This window comes from Corylus avellana, chromosome 10 (assembly GCF_965113065.1).
Source record: "Corylus avellana chromosome 10, dhCorAvel1.hap1.2, whole genome shotgun sequence".
Lineage (NCBI taxonomy): Eukaryota > Viridiplantae > Streptophyta > Magnoliopsida > Fagales > Betulaceae > Corylus > Corylus avellana.
The window spans coordinates 2,237,995-2,256,975 of record NC_142499.1 but is presented as its reverse complement, the minus strand read 5'-3'; the positions used below and the strand labels follow the sequence as shown (position 1 = coordinate 2,256,975).

General features: G+C 35.8%; 4 protein-coding genes across 7 annotated transcripts; 1 reads left to right on the top strand and 3 right to left on the bottom strand.

The window, feature by feature from the left end:
* Positions 1-1,168: 1,168 nt before the first annotated feature.
* LOC132191903 (mRNA-decapping enzyme-like protein) lies at positions 1,169-7,421 on the bottom strand. 3 transcript variants are annotated; one of them, XR_009441310.2, is made up of 10 exons: positions 7,149-7,421; positions 6,854-6,894; positions 6,629-6,678; positions 5,929-6,073; positions 4,952-5,008; positions 4,578-4,692; positions 3,602-4,075; positions 3,144-3,252; positions 1,838-1,957; positions 1,169-1,520 (listed from the first exon to the last, which is right to left on the bottom strand). XR_009441310.2 is itself a non-coding variant. In XM_059607030.2 (8 exons), exons 1-8 carry the CDS (start codon positions 7,305-7,307, stop codon positions 3,196-3,198), a joined length of 1,098 nt encoding a protein of 365 aa, XP_059463013.1. In that variant the 5' UTR covers positions 7,308-7,421; the 3' UTR covers positions 2,725-3,195. The 3 variants fall into 3 exon arrangements, 1 of the variants encoding a protein (XP_059463013.1); XR_009441311.2 differs by having other exon boundaries at positions 1,170-1,520; positions 1,838-1,926; XM_059607030.2 differs by lacking the exons at positions 1,169-1,520; positions 1,838-1,957 and having other exon boundaries at positions 2,725-3,252.
* An 821-nt stretch (positions 7,422-8,242) lies between these two features.
* Positions 8,243-9,187, bottom strand: LOC132162636 (casparian strip membrane protein 1-like). The gene is made up of 3 exons (XM_059572915.2): positions 8,904-9,187; positions 8,555-8,678; positions 8,243-8,458 (listed from the first exon to the last, which is right to left on the bottom strand). Exons 1-3 carry the CDS (start codon positions 9,185-9,187, stop codon positions 8,243-8,245), a joined length of 624 nt encoding a protein of 207 aa, XP_059428898.1.
* A 987-nt stretch (positions 9,188-10,174) lies between these two features.
* On the bottom strand, positions 10,175-14,359 carry LOC132192001 (mitochondrial fission protein ELM1). 2 transcript variants are annotated; one of them, XM_059607171.2, is made up of 11 exons: positions 14,128-14,359; positions 13,686-13,848; positions 13,481-13,547; positions 12,848-12,944; positions 12,332-12,481; positions 12,076-12,202; positions 11,669-11,781; positions 11,473-11,536; positions 11,276-11,369; positions 11,056-11,164; positions 10,175-10,675 (listed from the first exon to the last, which is right to left on the bottom strand). In XM_059607171.2, exons 1-11 carry the CDS (start codon positions 14,308-14,310, stop codon positions 10,571-10,573), a joined length of 1,272 nt encoding a protein of 423 aa, XP_059463154.2. In that variant the 5' UTR covers positions 14,311-14,359; the 3' UTR covers positions 10,175-10,570. The 2 variants fall into 2 exon arrangements, with proteins under 2 accessions (XP_059463154.2, XP_059463156.1); XM_059607173.1 differs by lacking the exon at positions 10,175-10,675 and having other exon boundaries at positions 11,057-11,164; positions 11,308-11,369.
* Positions 14,360-14,589: 230 nt separating this feature from the next.
* On the top strand, positions 14,590-18,717 carry LOC132191523 (Cyclophilin-like peptidyl-prolyl cis-trans isomerase family protein). Its single transcript, XM_059606593.2, has 6 exons — positions 14,590-14,737; positions 14,941-15,036; positions 15,170-15,231; positions 15,709-15,842; positions 17,110-17,194; positions 18,369-18,717. The coding sequence occupies exons 1-6, from the start codon at positions 14,666-14,668 to the stop codon at positions 18,412-18,414; spliced, it is 495 nt and encodes a 164-aa protein (XP_059462576.1). The 5' UTR covers positions 14,590-14,665; the 3' UTR covers positions 18,415-18,717.
* The last annotated feature ends 264 nt before the right edge of the window (positions 18,718-18,981 follow it).

The following is an 18,981-nucleotide window of genomic DNA, read 5'->3' as shown; positions in this document are numbered from 1 at the left end:
AAAAATCAGATTGAGTTAACACCCCTATTATAAACAGAAGGTCCACGTTACCAAAAAAAAAAAAAAAATTATAGAGGTAAATTCTGTTTAGTAAAAATAATTTTTTTACCAAATATATCAATTTTTTATTTTGCATAGCTTTTTAGGTTTTTTAAGTTTCATAACACAATCAGGTTTTTTAAGTTTCATAAAGCAATCTCAAATAGTCTCTTTACTTATTTGCATATAATCTCGTTAGATTAGTCATATGTATTGACCAGAGTATAAGCATTTTTATATAAATAAGAAAAATTATTGGCGTCAATAATTTGTCCATAATTTTCATTTCATTGATGTTCAATATATCAAAAAAAAAAAAAAAAATCATAGAAAATAAACAAAAGACTAAAGAAGCACACTTGGAGTAAGTTGCTATAAGAAACGTCCTAAACAAGATGCAGTTCTTTGAACAAAAAAATCATTGGTAAAAATCAACTGACAAACTTGGTAACATTGGCCAAGAATTAGCATGATTGGACTCAAATACACTTTGCACCCCACAAAAAAAAAGTCAATTGAACTCAAATCTCACAAGTAAAAAGTAAAAGCAATATAAATTCCAAAAAAAAAAAAAAAAAAAAAATTATTTCACTTTCATTCATGCTTTTCCTTCGTACAACCCTGAGGTCAGTGTCATACATGTGGATAAGCCTGAAACAATCAGCTTACCCAACTTGATACATATGCAACAAAAGTATGAAACATTCTCATCACAATTCTTCTTGCTAGTAAATACAAAATTGGACTTCAAAATTCAAAAATCAGCACTTTCCAAAGAGTTATTTATATATATATATATATATATATATATATATAGGAAAAACTTCACTTTGGCTCCCTGAACTTCCAGCTGATTTTGCAAACCTTCCTGAACTTTCAAATCTCTCACTTTGTACCCATAAACTTTCAATTTCTATCGCTTTGAACTCCTCTGTTAGTTTTCAACATTCAATTCAAACGGTTTGACATTTTATGTCCATTATACTCTCATCCAGTCCACTTGAAATTTCGAAAACACCACAAAACTACAACACCCACCCCAGCCCAAAACGACATCGTTTTGGGCATTAAAATTATTATTTTTTTATTTATTTTTTTTTTTTTTAAATTTCATTCATGGTTTTGGGCTTTTGGGGGTGGCCAGACTAGCCCCAAAGGCTTGGGGGTGGTTTCGGCCACCCCCTACGGCCGGTATGGGAAGTTTCCCCATAAAATTAAGAATGAGAAGAATAACTATTAACATCACTAGATTGGTAACTTTTTCCATGTTATTTGGTACATAAAGAAACCTTGTCAGAATCTGACTACTTGGTGTCCAAGTTATAAGCCGGCATATAAGGCTCTAGAATCAATTGTGAAAGAGTTGGTGATATGATCACAACAATCAAATCCGTATACTTCCACTGCTTGTTCATTGGGTCCTTGAACATCTCAGTGTAAACTTTTCCAGCTCCATGGGGTCCGCGCATATAGAAATTAATCTACATTAAATTGGTCAGACATAAGTAGAGATGAACAGCTATTTATCCACAATTCAAATTTTCCAAAACACATAATAATAACATCTAGAATCAAAATAAATTCCAGAATAGAGAATATTACACTAAAATTATTCAAAATGCAAAGTTCATGAAAGTCATTCTCCTTTCTTTATTTAACATGCTTGATGGAAATTGTGTTGCATATCTTAAATGGAGATTATTTCAAATAATTGATAAGAATAAAACTGTAATGCATATGCTTAGTGGAAGTTGCTTATAGATAACAAACTCGAGTTATCATTCTTGCATGAAATTACCTCTACATGCTCTACACCATCTTCATCGGTCCAAATCTTGTTAGGAATATAATGGCATACAACACGATCTCTGCTTTCCTGACCATAACCTGTAATGGGAGACCCAATCGTCACCCTAACCTGGTATATGAAAATATAAGCTGTTCAAATCTCTAAACTTATTTTTTGAACTTTTTTTATTATTAAAAATTCTTTTCTTCTTGGTCATTTTTATATTTAAAAAAGAGAGACTTAGGCTATCAAACCTTTTACGAACCCAAAAAAAAAAAAAAAACCTCCATGTTCTATGCCTCATGCTTTGAGGCTACTGCCTAATGCATGAGTGAACTCTTAACATTTGTATGGTATATAACATTTCTCGTAAAATAATTAATAGATAATTCTTTCCTTATTTAAATTCTGGCTAAAGAGTAGTCCATTAACATCATTTTTACTAAAATACTTCAAGCCCATTCTTTTCCATTATTATTATTTTTTTTAAATTCAATTTCAAATGGGAGTGTAAGAGTATTCATCAATAATGGGCCGCTTCCGCTTAGTATTTGAAATCATTATCAATTATTCTCCTTTCATTTGTTCTTTTAAGGATAAATAAATAAAAGCTTGCATGTTGGCCACTAGTGTGCCACCGTCTGGCGGCCTTGCTAGGACTGTCAGATCCACCGTATGGTGGCCGGCAATGTCTTCCATATAAGATCTGGTCTCACCCTGAGGCAAAGCCAGACATGGCTTGTGTAAAGCACTAAAGCAGGAAATTCCATTATTTTCCTTTAAGGTCACCCATGAAATGAAAATGATAATGTAAGGAAGAAGTATGAGAAAGTCAGAAAGAAATGCCTGCACTAAAAAAATAATAATAATAATAATAAAAAAGGACATTTTGTGCATGCTAGCTTCCACTAAAGCCAAACTTCTTGATATCTTTGCTCGTTGTTCCTAGAATCTTAACAGAGGTTTGGACACCAGCAGTACAACCCACAACAGTCTAAAGAACTGACGTCAAACAATTGCCCAAAAAACTAAAAACCAAAAACAAAAAAAAACTTTTGAAACGAAAATAAATCTCTATGTCATGTTACAAACAATCTATTTGAGGGAAGATTTTGACGTAAACAGAACCAAACAAGAGAGCGCCACCCTTCCAACCTCCAAGAAAGCAACTTCTCAAAGTTGGTAAGCTTCCAGAAGGAAGGCTGGAGTTTTGATGATGTTAAACCGGAAAGAAATTTATGCTGCCATTATTTCTGCGAACCAGGGAAAAAAAAAAAAAAAAAAAAAAGCTATGTACACAACTGATTTTACATACTTTTGGCTCAGCAAAATCTTCAGAAAGAAGCTCACTAGTTCTCTAAAGGTACTCATGGATGGTGCACCTTCACCAATGCTTTGTAAAACATGTCAATAAATTGATCGTCCTAGCAAAAGAACAGTTCCATCAGTCAACCAGTAATTTTTAAATTTTAATCGAAAGGCTGGGAATGTTGGAACCCAAAAACCAATATTCAATCAAGAACAGGGAAGCATCCACCTAACCATGTTCTAAGTTGCAGTTACAGTAAAAACACTAGACAATTTGGCATAAATCAAAAAGCCTCACTGTACGAGCATATATAGTTATGCCTTAGCGCAATCATAGATACCATGGTTCACTACAATTCCTTTCAAAGTGGTTTTCCATTCCAGACATATGAGCAAAATTATTCTGTAATTAAAAGAACAAACAAGATAGTCAGGGAAAAGGAAAAAAAGAATAGATGAAAGTACCTGAACAAGCACCAGAAGTGCATCACGTACTCTGTCTCTGCTAATAAGCAGTCCATCAATCGGAGAAGCAGAACTAGGAGTAAGAGACGATAGTGGAGTAGATAGTGGAAAGGGGTGAGGCATTGGAGTGCCATATGGGCGTTGCAAATTCAGTGAAGGAGCAGTTGGTACAGATGAAGAGATGGGTGGCATTATCAATGCAGACGAGGAAGGGGGTGCAAAGAATGAAGAGGGCTTCAGAAGATTAGTGCCCCGATTGCTGTTGCTGATTGGATCAAGAGTGTCTTGGAGTGGGGTTGGATTAGATGAAGACAGAAGAGAGAGTGATGGTATTTGTAGAGTTGGTGCAGGAGAAGAAACAACACTGGGTGAATGAGAAGATAAAGGGATAGCTGCAGAAGAAGGGTAGGCGGGCTGTGCTGACTGTCTTGAGTTCGCTAGATTTGAACCACTGTTTCCAATACTCGTAGCTGCCTGCAATAATGGAATTGAAAAAAAAAAAAAAAAACTTGATAGGAAATAGGAGAGAAGGAATATATAACATTCACCAAAGTTGAAAAGGTAACAATGACAGACTTGAGGGCATCTTATATGTTAGCCAAAAGCATTAAATACTCTGCTTTCATCTCATGATGCATGCTGACATGTTTTTAAGGCTCAAGTAAAATCTATTATTCCAGATCTTATGACCCTGAGATATTAATACTAGGCCTTATTGATGAGAAATCATTGCACATTTTTGTAGCAAGTTTAATATTTCAACCATGGAATTAACAGTCTCAAGAAGAAAGTTTCACAATTCGTAATGAAGTAACCATATATAGACTACAATTTGAGAGACTGCTCCAAACACAGAAAAATCATGTCACTACCATATCCACAAGAAATTCACTCAAAATCGATGATGCAGTGATCCAGTAAATCTCAGATATTGAAGAGAAAATCTGAAGAATCAGTGTTAAAATAGATGACATACACTAAAAATGTTTCGAAAGGAAGAATCTTCGGGAGCATCAGTGGCAGATGATGATGGCTCCAGAGAACCTTCCATCACCGACATGGTTGAGACTGCTTCAAGTTCCTCAAACTCACTGAGCGTAGGAAAAGATTACCAGGACAAAAAACAAGAAAGAAAGTAAGAAAATTAGTCACAATATGGCACAGTTTGCAACCAACATGAACAACTTATGGATGCAACTAGCAGCAATATTACTATAATACTATATCGCACAACACAATGTAATACAAGTTTTGTGAATACCCAAGCACTAACCTGGGAAATCATAAACATGTTCGAAGCTCAATCGTTTTGAAATGAAATCATTTGTTACTTTTATTACTTTTAGTTACCTTTTGCTTGAAGATACTTTTAACTTTGAAGGAACTTTTGAATACGCATTAAGAATCCTGTAGAAAGAAAACATAAAAATGTAATATATATGTATCTACTAATTTACATCTTCTTTTTTTTTTTGATAAGTAAACGAGAAATGATTAACAAAGAGTTACATCTTGATCATATTTGCAGAATTATAATGTCATTTCCTTTATACAACATAAGCAAACATAGAATCCAAGTTTGGTTTAAAAATACAAACATACAACCAAAAACATGCATTAAAATAAATGAGAAATTGGAATAGGGAGTACAGAGAATTTTGAATATATGCATCCTTAGGAACTAATCTTTCAACGCCACTCTCGCTCTCTATGTACTATTTTGTACTTTATATAAAACCACATGTAAATATTAAAAAAAAAATGCACGGTGTTTTACACATACATGTAAGCATGCATCTTGAGGCTCCAGACTTTTTAAACTTCCAATTATTTGCTCCTGCTCCCACTACATGCTCTAGTTACTGATTAGCCATCATCCTCTAACTTTTTTATTTATTTATTTATTGGGATAAGTGTCCGTCCTACTCAACTATGTCGGTAACATCCTCTTGAACTTTTACCTCCTTACAGAAAATCCATAACCGGACCATCAATTTTCATTATTTCTACTATGTAGGAAAGGCTCAAAATATATCCTTTGTCTTTTTACAAGGGTAGTAGACCTTTATTCCAGTTTACCTCGCATCTTTTTCTCCGTTTTGGTATTAACTAAGTATTCAGCCACCACCACAAGACAGCTTAAACAACTTTTAGGCTCTACAAGGAATATTATTAGTATCTTACCAAACCCACAACGCCCCCCCCCCCCAAAAAAAACTCTTAACTACAGATTCGTCATATTCTTCTAAAGATAAGTCCCCTCGTGTAAACAAGGAGTTAATAACCAAAAATTCAAGTAATTGGGCTAGGTAAGGAAAATACTGTACCTAGTAAATAGGTTTCCAACATCCTTACACTCCTGTGGATTGTAAAACCAAATACCATTAACCTCTTGGGATGCATTCCGGTACAACAGATATGGAACTTGAAGTTCATACTCAAAATCTCCCAAAAGATTCTCCACTAGGTTATCTGTTGACAGAAAAGGTTTAAATGAAAACAGAGATAAGACAAAGAGATGCCAAGACCCAGCTAACATCTATGCAGGTATTCCAAGTAGTAAAACAAGGAAACTAAATGTGTAGCATTATTTCTGGCAAGCATTCAAGCGCTGGTGGATTTGAACTCTCAAATCAAGCTATCAGCTTGGAGGATACGCTGCTTCAAAATCATGTTATTACATGCTTCTTTCCAGCAACTTTCTTGGTTTGTTGCTATGGTATAACACTAAGTGAGGTACAGCCAGTAAGGGACTAAAGAGTTTTCTTCTAGATGGATATTGGAAAATACATGGTCTTCCTTAATCCCTGCATTGAAGAGCATCAAATAATCCACCACGCTCCCTTTGATATCAAATGAGCCTTTGATTTTTCTACCCTATGCAAAGAACTACCAAGGTTCACCAAAGATTGGGAAAAAAAATCATATATCTGCAATCAATATTGACAGACATAATTCATATCCATTTCAACAGCATAAAGATCATCCCCTTTAACACAATAAAAGTGTAAAATTAAAAATCTGTACCTGTGTTACGCCGATTCATTACAATGAATTGGAACCGCGGTTGAGTATTCCTAAACAACAATTACAACAACAACAAAAAAAAGCATTAGCATTAGCCAGCCAATTTACGAATTATAACTACATGAAATCTTACCACAACAAAATGAACTAAACGAGAATCAAAAAATCAAAACTACATAAACAGCATAACACACACTTAACATTAATGAAAACAAACATACATACCTTTTAACGACAAAAAGAGATCCTTCAACGTCTTTACGACTCTGCAACCGCCCAAATTTATTTTTAGAAATAATAAGTAAACCACTAAGAAAAATAAAACACTTCGTATTCAATTGCTTTCCTAAATGACATAAGTAAGCCAAATGATTGTATCAGCCTATCAGGCACAGTTCAGTTAAGATTTGTTAGATCACCAAATACTAGAAATTTAAGATTCAAAACTCCTACAGTTCTTTTACTTTCCAACACTTTCTAGCAACCAAACGGGGAGCAAAAATAAAAATGAGAAACGAACCCATTGGCTGCTCTCGATGTTGAACGCATAGAACGTAACGTGCGCCGCGGTGATGAGAATCTCTTCGATGAAGGGGTCCATTCTCTGGAGCACGGTGAGGTTGAGCATTTTGGTGCTCTGCTGGTCGAGATTGGGCATCAATTTTCCGGTCTGAGACATACTCTCCCTGCACAGGGAAAAACCCTAAATCCGATATTTTTTTCTTTCTGGATTTTCCTTTCTATTCACTTTCCCGGGAAAGTTATTGAAGTGAGAGAGCGAGAGAGAGAGAGAGAGAGAGTTGCACGTGAGTTCTTCTGGAGACGCACGTAGATTTCAAATACTTCCTGGACGGCTGACTTAATTACCAAATTAACCTTGATCGATTTTTATATTTACCAACGTAAAAGACTAGATGGCCGACTTAATTATATATAAATATAATATATATAGGCAGTTAACCGCCCTCCATTTCACCTCCCTCTATCTCTATCTATCTATATATATATATATATATATAGATAGATAGAGGTGAAATGAAGGGCGGTTAACTGCCTATATATTATAATATATATATATATATATATATATATATGAATAGATAGAGAGAGGTGAAATGGAGGGCGGTTAACTGTCTATATATATTATATTTATATATATAAAACTACGTAGGATGATGTCTTTTTGTGTTTAAAATTTTAAATACATATAAAATTGTATATAAATTTAAAAATAATGTCGTATGTAATATGATATTATTATATTATCATAGAAATAACATCATTTTTATTTATTTTTTTAATAATTTTTTTTTTTTAAAAAAAAGTGATCAACAGTTATTAGAATTATTAATTGCTAATTAACCGCTTAAGTTTTTGCCGATTACCCATATATATATATATATATATATATATAAAGCATGGGCTGGAAAGCAAGTTTGGAGTTGAAATAGTCAAATGTGCATAAAACACAAAATAATTTTCATTACAACACTTGGCATACGATGATAAAACCTCACACAACGAGTATTTGAAAGAAACATGGATCCAAATAACTTGATAAACAACAATACAACACTAAAATTTATTTGAAAAGCTGGTCATAATTCTTGTCGATCAAGGCTTTCGGATGGCCAAAGCAGACAGAAGAATCAGGAACATGAACACAACCACCGAAACGAACGCCGCCACCACAGCCCCACTGACTTCCTGGCAGAAGTCACCAAATTGCTGGCAGATGGCAAGCCAGTTGGTGTTGGAATTGCCATTGTGAGCCAAGTAGACTATAGCCGCAGCCGCCGCCGCAGCAGAAGTGTTTAGAGTAAGCGCCACCTGCAAAAAGTTGTACAAATATTTTTCTCCTCAGAATCATGAAGAACGTGATGGGAATTGGGAAAGGAGTTAAATGGTTGGAGAGGTAATTATTACTGTGTCGAAAATGAGTAGGAGAATTCTTGGTCCGACTGCTTGGGGCCGAACGATGGATACTATGGAGAAGGGAAGGGAAAGCACTAGGTAGCCACTGACTATTGCCATTGCTATCACGAAAAACCTGCATATTTTCAAGTCTTAAAACATTTGCAGCTGTAGAAAAAATAGAGCTAAATCCAAAGGCTCATGAAATATCAAGTACTATAAAGTTCTACTCCCTTGAGTGCAAATAATTTTTTAGAGCAAAGTCGGCGCGGGAAAACCGAACTGTACCCGGATATTAATAAAGAAGAAAGAAGAAATAGAGCTAGCAAGAGAGAGAGAGAGATTGAAAATGATCACATACTGGAAAGTGGGCAAATCATCATAACTGGCTTGGAACTGGAAGAACTGGGTGAAGAAGGGAAGGGTCTCCTGACTGGTACCCATGATGGAGGCTGCGGCTAGAGCAGCTACTATAGCCCCAATCCTAAGGAGGAAGTCGAATATGGCAACTCCCCTTTTCCATCCACCCCTCTGCTTGACAACAACAGCCACAAGAGGTGCTTTTCCTTTAGCAATGGCGCTTGACTCTGGAACATCTTTTTTTGACTCTGGAACATCAATTGTGGTTGAATCACCGCTCCTCATTTTTATGTTGAAAGAGTGAAGAGACTGAGAACTAAAAGATTTGTGATGAGAAATAGCTCCTTTGTGATGAGAATAGCTGAATGAGAAAGACTCAGAAGCTGCTGCTGCTGATGAGAATGGCTGAAAGAATGGAGCTTATATAGGGAGACTCACGAGGAGCTATAGTTGATGGGGAGCCATGGAATTAAGTAAGGAAGTTGCTAACCATTTCCACTTGATCGGATTCACTTTTTGATAAATAAAAAAAGCAAGTAGCTAGAGATGCATGACGGGGATGGACATAAAATTAGTTGCTCCAACTTCAATAATCAAGTCAACCATTATTTCCAACAAATTCATAACATAATTTTAAGATATTATTAGTGAGAGATTAGTCTGTTCTTTGTCATTTTAGTATGTCATACTATTGCTTTTGAGGAGAGAAAGTGAGAGTCTGGAGGGGCTGTTAATGTAATTTAAGTTAAAAAGCCAACCTGCTATACTAAAAAAGTTTTGTTATTCTACTAATCAGTCAACTAAACCACCTAGCCTCGCTAATCCAACAGGTCATGTACGGTTCCTTCCCACCCCAGTTCAAACTCCTTACCCTTTATCCTAATTTTTTAGTTAAAGCCACATTATTGAATGAAAAGAAACAATAAATGTATCCTTTAAGATTTTGAGCAATATTAATTGAGTGATTTATCTTCTTAATTTTTCTTTTATAATGGCCAATCAATGTTAAATCATTAATTATCTCAAAAGATTAAACTTTATACATAAGCTCTAACTTCTCCTCAACAATGAAATATGGATAAAAAGTAGGATGATCTTTAACGCTGTTGAGTCGATGAACATCAAACAAATTAATTCCCGTCTCTAGCTCGTGGTGAAAATGTAACCTCACAAAGTTATAGTCCAAACTTGAGTCTATTAAACTAACATTTGTTCGAAAAACCATCAGATTTTCACATGCATTTTTCATAAAAATGCATCGAGATAATTTTATAAGCAAAGAGCAGAAAATTTTATGAACAAAATCAATAAATTACATATCGTTATACACTTCTTTTCTGTTGAACAAGTAGTATAATTCAAATTTTAGTTTACAAGACAGCCTTTTCTGCTACTTTTCATTGCAATGCCCCCAATCAACTCAAAATCCCATCTGGCATGGAACAACAAACAAGGTCTGCCAGAATCAATTAAGAGAATACTAACACAGTGAATAGCCAAAATTGGTCAATCTGGTCAGGGCTAACTGCTTTTCTCAATCGGTAAAAACCAGGTGAGATACTGCTTCTAGGTGTCAATTAGTAAAAACCACGGAAAACGCCGCTTCTGGTTAAAGACGGTTCCGACCTCCGATACACTACTGGGCTCAGTGACCAAACGTTAGATAACCTAATATGTGCGTATACTCCATCCACGCTCAGCAAGCGCCAAATTCACATGGTTAGCAGCCGCTGTTGTATCATTAAGTGGAGGATAGCTCCAGCTCTCCGATATCTGTAAATCAAATGGCAAATTGTAAATGGATGTTAATTTTATTTAACACATATTCGGTGCGACATAGCCCTAGGCACATATGCATTTACTTGTTCAGCAGCAATATTGTTCTATCCTACACTGATGCTCCCCTCATTCGTCCACATGCTTGTTGATTTACTTTCTGATTTCTAAAGAATAATATAAACTTAAGTTCATCGAACTGGAAAATGAACTAACTTGAGACCCATACTGAACATTGATAGAAAACAAGAAGCTAAAATTAGATTCAAAACAGCTGCTGTGAGATAATTCTCTTCACACAGACCTACTTTTGGAAGTAAGGTATGTAACAATACTGAGGTAAAACAACAAATTTCAGCAGAAAACTGGCAACTTACATCCTCTTTACCAGTGAACGGTCGAACAACTCCTCGCTCTTGAAGAGACTTCTGGAAGTCAGCAAACTTCCATGTACACAGCTCAGCACCAATTACATAAACAGGCTTCCTATAGCCAAAAATACAATATTATTTAAACACATGAACTTCAGTTCAAAAGAATAACTTCACCGACCGACAACTGAAGAGGTTATTCCTCAGCATCAAACTATAAACATACCCAGTACTGCAAGCCTCACTCAACATACTTACTGAATCAGCTGTAATGACAAAAGCATCAGCCCAAGCTAGATGCCCCATATGTGGATTCGGACCTAAGCAGTATTACATAAATACATGTCAACTAATCTTCCTTCTAAGGAAATATACTTCAAAAAATAATTAATAATTCTATCTACAGCTGTGGTAGCTTAGTACCTTCACCATCCCAAATGAAAACCTTAGGATTAGTACTAAATTCTCTTACTAGAATTTTGGACACCTGTTAATAACAGAACCGAGAATAAGTGCATACCAATCGATAATATCTTCAAAAGAAATTGCTGAAGGCATATATACCTTCTAGGAATTCTTCTAGAGAAAGATATAAAGAAATTGCTAAAGGTATATATACCTTCTCAGGAGTTCTTCTTGAGAAAGATATCCTGACACTTCCACAACTCCAAAGTACATTCTGCAGCATACCCGCTAAATTCATTGCAAGATCCTTGCCATATGGACAGTTTCCTAGGGAAAATATTAAGGATATACAATATGACAATCTTTCAAATAGAAGGTACACCGGGAACACCAGGAACAGTGTAAAAATAAGAGGGGTTCAAGAGCAATTTTACTGAAACAAACTAGTAATTCTTGCAGGCATAATATCATAGACACATCCAGAGTTGCTGATATAAAACCAGTCTAAAGTAAAAACAATCCCAATACTCAATGCATGGGAATTAGATTCCTTTAACTTCAATCAAATTGGGATTTGATATGAGCAAAGATTTGACAGGTTATAAGCACAAAGAAAATTACTTGTAGGCCCTCCAACATTGACCACAAGCAAGGGCTTTGGAAGTGGTGCCAACTCATCATACCAGGCTGAAGCAGCATTCCTAAGTGCAGCAGAATCAGCCTGATGAAGAGCTCCCACAGTGAGAATCTGAAATTCAATTTCCTAAACCTGTGAGCTTCATAAGTCACTGCAGCAGCTAACCACAAGTAGCAAATAAAGTCTAATGACCATCACAGTTCACCCATTCAAGCAAGTATTCTACAACCAAGTACCTACCACATTTTTGCCAGGAGGTTCACGTGGGGTTATCCACCTGCGGAGAAACCGAGGAATTTGCTTCTGTGCATGAGGAGTCAACGGGTAGTAATCATGAAAAGGAGTAATTACCATGTCAAACCTATTCAAATGCGACCTTGGATGTTGTATCTGAAATAGTTTTTCAAAGATAAAACTATTAGACCCAGCCATCATAGTGTGTGCATGCATCAATACATCAAAAAAGAAAGTAAACTTGTTGCAAAGTGATACCCTGTGCAGCTAGTAAACATAAAACACGACACCTTCATTCATCTTTCTACTGAAAGGAAAACTAGCTAAAAATTCAAGTTACAGTTTTCAAAAAAGCCCCTAGGTTTCTTGCATAACGCAAAGCTAAATCATTATGCAATGGAAGTTTAAACAAATTTGTACAAAACAAACAACAGCATCATATTTTGATATCAATATCATGTAAAAACTACCAAGTTTTCATTACAAGTGCAAGGATTAAAAAGAGAAAGGATAAAGTTTAACCTGAACCACAAAGACATTATCAGGAGCTAAACATTTTATGGAGCTCGAAATAGAAATGGTATCCCGGCCAGATGCAACCACCAATAATGGGCCGTCTCTGACCACAAAAAATAAAAATAAAAAATAAAAAACCAAAAATTGCATCATGTTAAAAAAAGAAAAGAAAGGAAGATGAAGCACCAAAATGAGCAATTAAATTAACACTCCATTTTGTATATGTGTGTGTGTAGCAGACTTATCATGTAAACTATAGCATGCAAAAATTTTAGTCTATACAGAAAGCACTGATGTAATTGTTACATCGAAATTGAACTACATTCCGTTATATAAGGCACCATGGAAAATGGATGATAAAGTACATTTATGAGTATGACTTCATTTATTGAATAGGATCCTCTATTTTATGGTTCAGATTAGATTTCATAAATCTAATGGTGTATATATTGTCACATGCTGAATACATTGCCACATTATTTAAAAAATTTAAATGCCTTAGCATCATATACACCGTAAGAAGCAATAAACAAAATCTTAACCGTAAACTAGGAGGATCCTAATTCCCAAGTAGTACAGAATTATTCTTGAAAAATGAAAGAAAGGGATCCCAAAAAAAAAAAAAAAACCTAAGCATACTTCTCAAACGTTTCACGAGCCATTTTCGCAATGTGCTTTGCATCAGCTTCTAGAACATCAGAGAGGCCTGTTGCAGCCACCATTTTCAGGAGAAAATACTTTATCAGTTTCTAAATATAATAAATTTAAGATCAAAATCAAATTCGCCATATGCATCATAATCAACTGCGTAATTTGAGAGTGAACTATGCTAAGTGTGTAGTACCACTTGTTTCAACAGAAAGAGGCATCACTTTTTTCCCTTTCACTATGACTTCAAATCTCCTCTCGCCACAAATTCGCCACATGAGATACTCTAGTTTTTTGTGCAGAGAAACTGGAAGCCAATGAAGCCACTCATTGATTCCTCCTCTTGGCCTTGTAACACGCTGCATTATATATTATCAACAAGAACCATATCAAATGCTCAGTAGCTTTCGCATAAACTTTGTCATGATGCCATAAGAAATCCAAATACAAAACATAGATTCATATATGCGTATAAGTATTGCTTATCCCTAGCATTTTAAAAAGCTTAGTGCAATGGGGTTCTATTATTACACACACCAATAAGCCATCATATTTTCTCAACAACCAAACAGAGCCGTAAATTCACAAACAATCAAAATAAAGAAAAAGAAAAAGGGAAATCAGTAAGATGAGCTTACATATAAGGATTGGCGACCAGAAAGACCGAGAGCACGGACCAAACCAATGCTCTGATTCTCCGCGCCCGCAAAACCGTTTCCGATCACAACCACCCGCCTGATTGCGCCGTATAACCCACCTTCGAATATCTCAGGCACGGCCGACAACCCGCCGGGCGGTTCGGGAAGCCTGATTGGTCTCATCTGACGGTCCCACACGATAAAGTACCCGCCTGCGTTTCAGAGGATCCGATTCATGAACGTTTCAGACTTCGAAGTCTCTCAGGAGTTTTCAGTTATTTCTTTTGGGTGGAGGGAAACGTGGGCCAGGCCTACGTCGTGTTGGCCCATCTGGATTCCCATTACTTCAAAATAAAATATTAAAATTTCAAAAAAGAATAGGAGAGAGTGTTATTTTTAGATTTGGGCCAAACTCAGACCATTTCGAAAGCCCAGCTCACATCTTTCTTTCTCTAATCTTTCCTGTTTATGATTCTTTTGTCTCAGACAAAGTCGAGCTCTTGAAATTGAGTCTTCGTTCTCTTTCTCTCTCGCGAAGATGTGGGCCAGTGCGGAAGGAGGGCCTCCGGAGGTCACGCTCGAGACCTCAATGGGTCCTTTCACAGTTGAGGTACTTTCTTCTGTTTGGTTGCTTAGAAAGCGATTGAAGTGAAAGAAAATATTACACCGAGTTTTTTTTTTTTCGTACTCTATTTTGCTTAGCTAAGTATGGATGTGAGCGAAGCTAGGTCATACTATACTGAATAAATGCAGGTTTCAAAATTTTCAATTTATTTTCTTTTTCACTCTCTTTTTATTGTACTGTCATCACAGCTATACTACAAGCACGCGCCGAGAACTTGCAGGAACTTCCTTGAACTCTCTCGCAGAAACTACTACGACAATGTTAAATTCCACAGAATCATCAAGGTCTCTCTCTCTCTCTGTTTGTTTCTCTATAGATGCACACACGCACACACAAGATTTTCTCTGTATGGTACATTTTTTTTTTTTCTTTTGAATAGTTTATTGTTTACATGGATATTGGTTTATTTTGGAGTAGGATTTTATGGTGCAAGGTGGGGATCCCACAGGGACAGGAAGGGGTGGAGAATCCATATATGGGTATGCTTTAATTTTTGTTTTTAGTTTGCCATTTACAACTCATGTATCTGGAAAATTATTCTTCTAGTAGCTTCTAGAATCAACTGCATAGCTTTGATAGGATCAGGGTCATCTAGATTTTCTAGGCTAACTCTATGGTGGGATTTTTAGAATCCTAACCATTATTTTTAAATTGAATCATTCAAATCTTGCCATCTCTGCGTTTGTCACATTTCGAATATTATTAATTTTTGTTTAATTCATCGCATCTCACGGTGATAAGTGTTGAGGTTGCCAAATCTTAACGTATCATAGACTATTTTTCAATTCCTGTTTGCTCTTCTTTTATCCAATCTGTTCCCTGATTGTTTAGACTGTAGTTTGATTCTGACACTGCTGGGTTGCATTGAATCATTGAGAACTGTGAGTGAATATAATGTCTATGATATTTGATTTGTGAGGGATGCGTTATATGATTTGTTTTATGATGCATTGCAGTCTGAAGTTCGACGATGAGATTAGAACAGAGTTAAAGCATACTGGGGCCGGTATTTTGTCCATGGCAAATGCTGGTCCGAATACAAATGGAAGTCAGTTTTTCATCACCCTGGCACCATGTCCATCACTGGACGGTAATCATATGAACCCACCCAGTTAAAATTTAAACTTGTTCTATCATTCTCTTTGAAAATTTGTTCAAGCGTGTGGAATTTTTCGTATGCAATATGTGGTAGTATCTTACTTTGATGATTAAGTTGCAGAGAAACAATGCTTGACAGTAAATGAGACTTCTCGACATACGGGTGGTTGGAGCCACTTTAAGTTTTGATGGTTTGATTAAACTTATAGTCATTCTTATTATGTTTGTATCTTGCATGATACATTGGGTCTCAGCTGCTGCAATTATTTAGAATCCAATGACAGTCTTAAAAATTACAAATTTGTGTTGTGAAACTGCTAATCAGCAATTCTGCGCTCCTGGCATACTTGCAATGTGGGGTCGGTATTGCATTGCATTGTTTGTCGGGGAGAAGTAACATTGGATTATGGATAAGTTGCTTTATCATTACGTCTCTGCATAAAAACAAAGTTACTTCTTTTGTTTCTTCTTACAAAGGGAAATGGCCTCCCTTAATACTCTTTATTTGTTTTATCTTTTTTACTTTTGTTTTGTTTTCACTGGGAGGTGGGGCTTTGAAGCCTCCCTGAGTCCACCTTGTCCAAATGACTAAGTGGTTCACCTGTTCTGAGAAGTCATGTCCCCTTTGCCGAGCAGATTGAGTGGAAAGAGTTGACATGCTTTTCCTTCTCCTAATACGTTGAATAAGTTTTAGAATTTAAAAATTTTATGCTCAGTTATTTAAGGAGATGGCCAAACTCCCATTGATGACAGCTCATAGAAGGAGATAGATTTGTGGGTCAAGAGTATTTTGCTCAAGCCTATTCAGAGTAAATATGCTTCCTGAATTTGCTTTGAAGCTGCTGACATATCTGCTGTTAGAAAAGGAAAGGTTTCAAAACTTATTCAAGAATGGACCACTAGAAGTCATTTTGCCTTTGTATAGGGCTTTTCTTCCTTGTTTTGAAATGTGTCTTTAAGCTGTTAGCTATATGATGCATCTCCCATCCTTGAAGGCCAAAATCACTTTCAAACTACGAAACAGCTATAAGAGGCCCCTGTAGGATAGAATATCATCTTTTGAGCAGTTGATATTTCTGACATTTATTATATTTTCCAGCGTGCTACTTGTTTTGGATTGTCTCAAATTATATTTTTATTATGAGTGCTCTGTTTGGAAATGGTAACCATGGCTGTTCCTTTTTTTTTTTTCTGATTGTTATATCAAACAGTTCTTTTCATGTGCTAATAATGCTAACTGATGTTTCTGTACCGTGCAGGAAAACACACAATATTTGGAAGAGTGTGTAGGGGAATGGAGATAATCAAAAGGCTTGGCAGCGTCCAAACAGATAATAATGATAGGTATGTCTTTCCTTGGATGTGTTGTTGATCTTTAAGGGCCTTGATTTGGAACACATGGGCCACCTCAGCCTGTCACATTCTTGTCTGGATATGATTTCATATATTGTTTAAATGCATACTAAGCATTTAGATGGAGAACAAAACTTGGATATCAACAATCATCTTAGGGAACCAGCTTTCTAAAAACTCAATAAGTTACTGGCGAAATGTGGCTGGTTCACCTGGATTTGTCTACAAAACTCAATGCTCCTAGACTAGCCTTGTTTTGAAAACTGAAAACTGGGAGAATAATATGGTGCTTTGCTGGGCCTTCCCTAAAATCGCAAACTTATCATTAGGAAATATAACGATATCATCTATCTCCATCTTGCTACTCTCTTGGTTTTTTTTTTTTAAATATCACATCAATTGATAATCCACTGGCTGAGAAGACAGAAAGAGGACTTTACTTGAAAAAGAGACAGAAAAGAGTATGTAGGCGTTGTAGAGAAGATAGCTCAGTGAGGTTAGTGATGTACATGATTGGTAGGTCGCAGAGTTATATAAGCTTTAAAATAATAAGCAAAATAGATGATGGTAAGAAAAAGATTTATAATCTGGCTTCTTCATGATTCAATTTCCCACTATCCCTATGAATACATTGCTGGATGGGATACTGATCTCCTACATCCATCTGTATCTGAAATTTAGATTAAAAAAAAAGGTGAGACTATGTCATCAAGATGTTGGTGTTTTGAAAAGATTGTCAGAAACATTGTTTGATATTACAAAAACTGAAGGGAAATTAAGAGTCAATGTTAAATAGGTAATTTCTTGGCTTGAGGTGCTCTATTAAACAATAACACAATTGATCTGGATAGGTTGGGGACTGGGGAGCCAAACTTTGTGATTTTTTTTCTTCTTTCGATAAGTGGTAATAATTTCACTTAGAAAACCAAATACAAAGAAGTATGATCTAAAAATGATTAGTAGATTACATCACATCTCGATATGATTAGTAGATATATTCCTCCATGCATGGCTAGATTTTAAAAATAATGCAATCAATGTGCATAGGTTTCACCCAAATATACTTTGTTGTAACTCTTCTTCTGGTGATTGATCTCTTCTGTACACTTTCAGAGACCACACTTGTTGCAACTCCCATGCTTACTGCTGTTTACTGTTTTTACAGACCCATCCATGATGTGAAGATTCTACGGACCTTGGTCAAGGATTAATGTCAATAAGCTATTACCGATGCAAACGATCTGGTTCCAGAATGGTCAAGACACCAGCAGTAGTTTCTTGAATATCTCGTATCATTCGTAAGCGCGATGAACAATTTATCTGGAAGACTTTTTTAACAGAGGCAGAAATTTTGAAAAAAGAAAATAGAAGAAGAGGAAATTATCCATCTGGATTTGTAGTTTTCTTTTTCTTCCTTCTCTTTTAGATTTCAATTAAGCTTCTTTAGTTTTGGCTGTCGTTAACTTCGAATGGCTTGATCTCCCTAATATAAGCTTAAAGCAACCATTTAGCCAGAGTCTCAAGTTCATTGTTTCTATTTCCATGTGTTTTGTCCCAACGAGAGCTTTTAGATAAGCAAGGATACCATGACTTGCGAAAATTTCCTTTTCCTTTTTAAGGAAGTAGACGGAGATGCATGAGTATTAAGAATGAAGCATGCAGCCCTTGGTACTTCTGGGAAGAGTCGCATTACATGTAGATTTACATGCATTTTTGGCACATGTCAATTTAATAGATTTACATATGGTTTTGGGAAATTTCCACCCACCCAATATTTT

Excerpts from the sequence above, each read along its gene's own strand:
- LOC132192001 (XM_059607171.2), bottom strand. The coding sequence starts at position 14,310 with ATGAGACCAATCAGGCTTCCCGAACCGCCCGGCGGGTTGTCGGCCGTG. Across the intron at positions 11,370-11,472 it reads TTTCATTTGGGATGGTGAAG|GTCCGAATCCACATATGGGG; the intron begins GTACTAAGCTAC and ends AATACTGCTTAG. Across the intron at positions 11,165-11,275 it reads AGTGAGGCTTGCAGTACTGG|GAAGCCTGTTTATGTAATTG; the intron begins GTATGTTTATAG and ends TTTTGGCTATAG.
- LOC132191903 (XM_059607030.2), bottom strand. The coding sequence starts at position 7,307 with ATGTCTCAGACCGGAAAATTGATGCCCAATCTCGACCAGCAGAGCACC. Across the intron at positions 6,074-6,628 it reads AATGAATCGGCGTAACACAG|ATAACCTAGTGGAGAATCTT; the intron begins GTACAGATTTTT and ends TTCTGTCAACAG. Across the intron at positions 4,693-4,951 it reads AAAGTATCTTCAAGCAAAAG|TGAGTTTGAGGAACTTGAAG; the intron begins GTAACTAAAAGT and ends TCCTACGCTCAG.
- LOC132191523 (XM_059606593.2), top strand. The coding sequence starts at position 14,666 with ATGTGGGCCAGTGCGGAAGGAGGGCCTCCGGAGGTCACGCTCGAGACC. Across the intron at positions 15,037-15,169 it reads AATTCCACAGAATCATCAAG|GATTTTATGGTGCAAGGTGG; the intron begins GTCTCTCTCTCT and ends ATTTTGGAGTAG. Across the intron at positions 15,232-15,708 it reads GGTGGAGAATCCATATATGG|TCTGAAGTTCGACGATGAGA; the intron begins GTATGCTTTAAT and ends GATGCATTGCAG.
- LOC132162636 (XM_059572915.2), bottom strand. The coding sequence starts at position 9,187 with ATGAGGAGCGGTGATTCAACCACAATTGATGTTCCAGAGTCAAAAAAA. Across the intron at positions 8,679-8,903 it reads GATGATTTGCCCACTTTCCA|GTTTTTCGTGATAGCAATGG; the intron begins GTATGTGATCAT and ends GAAAATATGCAG. Across the intron at positions 8,459-8,554 it reads TCCTACTCATTTTCGACACA|GTGGCGCTTACTCTAAACAC; the intron begins GTAATAATTACC and ends AACTTTTTGCAG.